We start from the raw sequence: 6,000 nt of genomic DNA on the forward strand, positions 1-6,000 counted from the left end.
ATTAATAACAATAAAATAAAATGATCTGGAGGGCCGGACAGAATTACCTGGAGGGCCAGATCCGGCCCCTGGGCCTTGACTTTGACACATGTGCCTTACACCCTTGTGTCATACCTGCCCTGTCCCCGTGTGCCCGGAGCCTCCAGACCGGCTTGTTTCATGTGATTAGCGATATCGATCAAAGTGCACTCGGGTATGTTTGTGTCTGATTGACTGACCGTCTCACGGACAAGATCGCTTCAAACTGAAGGGGAGACAGTAAAGAAGGATGAAACTATCAAAGCAAATGTGGATCTGCAAACAAATCCACAGACACAATCCCTTCATCCACCTTCACAGAAGACTTTCATTTCAAGCTACAACAAACACACTCCCACACACCCGTTCCAGCAGGCAGCGCCGAACCCGGGCCTGTGGGGGGGGGGCTGCAGGATGTGTGTTCAGGCAGCAGCTTATCTCCAGCACTTATTACACAACATGCCACTGTCAGAAAAGTCGCTCTTGCGGTCGACGGCTCCTTCTGCTTTGCCTCTTTCAGAACTAAAGCTGAATTAAAATGACAGAGTCCCAATGCGCTTAAAAGCTCCCGTTCCTGTCTGTTCCGAAGCGTTCGGTGTTTGCGTACACGTGTTTGTATGTGAGGAAGATCGCACTGCAGTTGTCAAGGGGACTAGAGCGGAAAGTCACAGAAATGACTCGATCTAATCTCCTTCCATCTCTTCATCGATTGAAAGAACTCTGGACCCCCGTGATAACGCCCAGCAATTAGACAGGCCCCACAGCTGGCAGCCCACTTCTATCACAGCTTAAGTCGCTTCTGTACCTCTCTGCTCTTCAGTTTATCTGCCGCCTGCTTTTTTGAAATTCTCTTCCTTCCTGCGGTTCCTTGTGGACAGAGCGATTGCAGTTCTGGAGCAGGAGTTTCTCTTTGCCAACTGCATGTTTGTCCCCACGATACAGAGCGCTCACAGAATTAGGAAAACATCAGGCTCAAGGATGACTGATGGGTCTATGAGCAGAGGCTCCTACCTTTTTCTTGTTACTGGGACAGATGTAGAAACTCGTCACCACGATGGTTGTCCCTGGCATCAGGTTTAGTTTGGTGTAGGTTGTGCCGTAGTCTGATGACCTGAAAACGAGCAACATAGAAAAGGAAAACAACAGTTCAGTCCATGGTTACAGTCAACAGGTGGATATAAAAGCTACATTCAAATGGAACATAATTCACCCACATATTCTCTTCCCCAAGTCATCATGTATTGAGGTTTGGTTGAGGAACCCTCCTTTTAGATCGGGGTGTCAAACGCAGTCGCACAAGGGGCCAAAATCCAAAACAAACCTTAGGTCGCGGGCCGAACAGGGTAAACATTTATTGAACACTCTAAAAATAAATTTTTAAAACTTAGAACAATAACTTTTTAACATGATTATTACGAACTACATATATAGTATTACTGCTGTAAGCTGAATTTGGCCGCTGAAGATGCTGAAATTGATAGCTAAAAATGATGAAGCTGATAGGTTAAAACCCTGAAACTGATAGCCAGCTAAAAAAATAGCTAAATGCCAAATTAGCTGAAAAAAAAACTTAGGTTAGCAAAAAAGCTACCATGTAGCCAAAAAAAAACCAGCTAAACTTCAAAATAGCCTAAAAAACAAACAAACGAACAAAAAAACTAAATTAGCAAAAAAAAAGCTTGCATGTAAATATTAGTTAAACCCCAAACAGCCTAAAAAACTAAAAAAAGCCTAAAGTAGCCAAAACAGTTAGCAATTAGCTGAAATATTAGCTTAACTCCAAAACAGCCAAAAAATAATAATAATAATTAGCCAAAACAGCTAGCATGTAGCTAAAGCATTAGCTAAACTCTAAAACAGCCTAAAGACTAAAAAAAAATCCTAAATTAGCCAAAACAGCTAGCATATAGCTAAAGCATTAGCTAAACTTTAAAATAGCCTAAAAACAACAAAAAAAAAGCCTAAATTAGCCAAAACAGCTAGCATGTAGCTAAAATATTAGCTTAACAGCCTAAAAAATCTTAGTAAATGACAAAATAGTCCAAAAAGCTAGCAGAATACCAATTTTTAAAATTTTTTAAAACCGTAACTTTTTAACGTAACTATGAATAAAAACAGTAAGGAATATTATTCCAGAATAAATCAACTTAAACCTTAAGTAACGTTCAACATTTTACTCTCCATAAAAATATATTTTATCAAAATTATACAAGTTAGAAATAAGTACAAGATAACATCGGGTCATTAATAACAATAAAATAAAATGATCTGGAGGGCCGGACAGAATTACCTGGAGGGCCGCATCCGGCCCCCGGGCCTTGACTTTGACACATGTGAGTTGGAGGAATAATCGTATATCTCAAACATACTTTATCAGCACAAGACCAGAGCAGAAGGAGGCTGGTTGTGACAAAGGTTGATAAGGAAATTGGTCAAATCGAGCTTCATGCAGGGAAATCCAAACACAGCAATATTCAGATCCAGATGAACAGTAGAAGCTCATTATCTTCACAACTGCAGCCATTTTGAATCAAACGCTTAACTTGACAAAGAGGGCGTCTGCACAGGCCTGAGAGGGCTACAGGTGAGACCTGCTGCAGGCCGTTCAATGCAGCTTTCATTAACTTCACCAAGTCTTCATTGAATTCGCTCCACACAAAATTTCTGGGATATTTCAGCAAGAAGAATGGATGCAGGCTACAGTTTTCCTTTATAAACATCCCTCTCTAGTGTATTAACACAGCTGCAGCTCTGAGAAAACCTTTGAGCTGACTGGAGGAGATTGAATCTGCAGTGAGGAGAAGTGACCTGCTTACTCTCTCCAACTCCCCTACCGAGTTCATATCAGTTCTCTGCTCACCATAATACCACTTTATGGTTTGTGGTCTGAGCCTGGTGACAAATCAGGAGTGACTGGACAACCTGTCAGCCCTGCAATGAAGCGAAAACAGCCCGAGGCGTCCTCTGAAGTACTGACCAATCCTCAAATCTGGCAGCTCTTAAGGCGGCAGGCCCAGTGTCCCTTTAGAACGAATGGGCGACTGCAGGACGGGGTCAGTCAGCAGCTTGGAGACATCCACAGAGGGGAGGGAGCAGGTTTCAGCTCAAGTGGACTTGGGTGACTCGCTGTAGATTATTAATGCCTCCAGTTCCTGCTTGAATCATCTGATATGTTCTTTTTTATTAGAAGAAATCCAACCTCTACAGTGGCTGACACAGCACACATTAATGCAAAATACACAACATAACGACAAAAGCCACAACACAACGGAAGTGATTATCAACAGAGATTAAAAACAGACTTTTTTTGTTTTAAGTTTCATTCAGTCTCAAGCTACTATAGTTCAACCGTTATTAATTTCCGTTGTGAACCACTTAATTATGTTGCTGGTTTTGTCGTTGTGCTTCAGTTTTTGTCGTGTTGTGAGTTTTGTCATGTGTTACGGCTTTTGTCATCGTGCTTCAACTTTTCTTATCGTGTTTTGGCCTTTGTCATTGTGTTGTGGCGTTTGTCGTCGTGCTTCGGAAATCGTCGAGTTGTGGTTTTTGTCGTTGTGTTGTGGCATTTGTCGTCGTGCTTCAGCTTTTATTGTCGTGCTAGGGCTTTTGTCATCTTTCCTCGGCTTCGTCGTTTTGTGGCTTTTATCGTGTGTTGTGGTTTTTGTTGTGGTCCTCTTGTATTTGTGGTGTTGTTGTGGCATTTGTCGTCAGGCTTTGGCTTTTGTCATTCTACTGTCGGTTTTTGTTGTCGTGCTTTGCCCTTTGTCGTTGTGTTGTGTCGTCGTGCTTCAACATTTATCGCTGTGTTGAGGTGTTTGTCGTCATGTTTTGGCTTTTGTCATCATGCTTCCACTTTTGTTGTCATCTTGTGGTGTTTGTCGTCATGCTACGGCTTTAATCATTGTGTTGTCAGCTTTGTCGTCGTGCTTCAACTTTTATCGTTGTGTTGAGGTGTTTGTCGTCATTTTTCGGCTTTTGTTGTCATGCTACGGCTTTAATCATTGTGTTGTCAGCTTTGTCGTCATGCTTCAACTTTTTTTGTTGTGTTGAGGTGTTTGTCGTTATGTTTCGGCTTTTGTCGTCATGTTTCGGCTTTAATCATTGTGTTGTCAGCTTTGTCGTCGTGCTTCAACTTTTATCGTTGTGTTGAGGTGTTTGTCGTCATGTTTCGGCTTTTGTCGTCATGCTTCCACTTTTGCTGTCATCTTGTGGTGTTTGTTGTCATGCTACGGCTTTAATCATTGTGTTGTCAGCTTTGTCGTCGTGCTGTGGTGTTTGTTATTGTGCTTTTGTTGTCGTGCTAGGGCTTTTGTCATCTTTCTTCAGCTTTGTTGTTTTGTTTCTTTTGTCGTGTGTTGTTTTCTTTTGTTGTGGTCCTCTGGTATTTGTGGTGATGTTGTGGCATTTGTTGTCATGCTTTGGCCTTTGTCGTTGTGTTGTGTCGTCGTGCTTCCACTTTTGTCGTCTTCCTGTGGTGTATGTCGTCATGCTATGGCTTTAATCATTGTGTTGTCAGCTTTGTCGTCGTGTTGTGGTGTTTGTCGTCATGCTTCGGCTTCTTCGTGTTGTGGCTTTTGTCGTCATGTTGTGGCGTTTGCTTTTCGGGTTTTGGCTTTTGTCGTTGTGTTGTTTGCTTTTGTCGTCATGCTTTCTCTTTAGTCATCGTTCCCCAGTTTTTGTCGTTGTTTTGTGTCTTTTATGTGAGCCGTGTCAGGCACCGTACACTTCAGGAAAATGAAACAGTAAATCCTTGAATCACGACATAACGAGCACTAAATGCTCTAAACGTCACATCAGTATTCTGCGTCTAGTTTTGAAGACGGTTGTGAATATTTTTGTCAGAACTCTGAACAACAGAGAGGGTTCAGCATCGAGTCGAGGGCTGAGACTTTCACTGGAGGGGGCCGAGCAGGAGCAGTTTTGATGAATGAGAATTAGGAGCGAGCACATCAGCTTGGTTAAGGATCAGAGGATTTACTCTCTCTCGCAGTGGGACATCAAGCGCTGACAGACGTACACACTGAGAGACGTGTACACACACGCAGACCCTCAGTAATCAAACCTCCCAGAGTGCTCGGAGACAGCTGCACTGAACAGAGCAGCCTAGCAGGGGAGGGTTGCTGCTCTGCAGCGAGGCAGGCAGTGTTTTCATCCACCCTGCCAGCCTGTGTGCGGCGTTTAACCCGGGATGGCTCCCAGGGCACGGACGGATCTGGCACTGATGACTGTGTTAGCAGTCAGAGCTTCAAACTTCTCACAAACCCACACATGGATGAAGCTGCAGAGCGGTTAGATTCATTCTTTAGGCATTAAGAGGGAATTTTTTTTATACTCCAATGTTATCTTTGGTGTTTTTAACATGTTCTTGTAGCATTTCTCTGATGATGGAGGACAGATATAAAAACAATTACGATTGAAACTGCATGTCTCGTATTTCTTAGTACCAATCGTAAATCAGGAGCAGCTGGAAACACTTTTACAATAGATGAAAGACGACTGGAGTCTGTCTTTAAAGGTGGGGGCTATCTGGACAAATCCGGATCAGCTTAAAGTGAGCAAAAAACAGATCGAAAACTTGAAAAATAGACATTATGATGAATTTGTTTTTTTATTTGTAAACAAGACATTGTAAATTTGGATAAAAATATAAATTTGAAAAAAATATGTTTTGAAAATATATATAAAAAAAACTAAAAACCAAAAATAAGTCTGAAAATTAAAAAAAAAGAAAATAAAACAATTTTCTTTTTAAAAATTTGAAAAAAAACCCTGAAAACTTGAAAAAAAATCTTGAAAATTTGAAAAAAAGAAATACTGACAACTTGAATTAAAAAAGTTATTTTCCGAATCTTCACATTCAGTCCTCAGCTTACAGTTTCAATTCTGATTTTCGATTTTTCGCTGTCGATCTGAGCCTAATTTTACATGGGGGCGGAGCTTTGAGCTCATTTGAGCGCAAAAAAGTTGAAAATTCAAAATAGC

General features: G+C 41.6%; 1 protein-coding gene across 3 annotated transcripts in view; it reads right to left on the reverse strand.

The window, feature by feature from the left end:
- sorcs2 (sortilin-related VPS10 domain containing receptor 2) overlaps positions 1-6,000 on the reverse strand; it is a 310,471-nt gene that overhangs the window by 144,564 nt on the left and 159,907 nt on the right. For all 3 annotated transcript variants that reach the window (XM_024288225.2, XM_024288228.2, XM_024288226.2), the window contains exon 3: positions 1,030-1,129. In XM_024288225.2, coding sequence (XP_024143993.1) covers positions 1,030-1,129 — 100 coding nt within the window. The remainder of the gene's footprint in view (positions 1-1,029; positions 1,130-6,000) is intronic.

The sequence above is a fragment of the Oryzias melastigma genome, linkage group LG18 (genome assembly GCF_002922805.2).
Source record: "Oryzias melastigma strain HK-1 linkage group LG18, ASM292280v2, whole genome shotgun sequence".
NCBI lineage: Eukaryota > Metazoa > Chordata > Actinopteri > Beloniformes > Adrianichthyidae > Oryzias > Oryzias melastigma.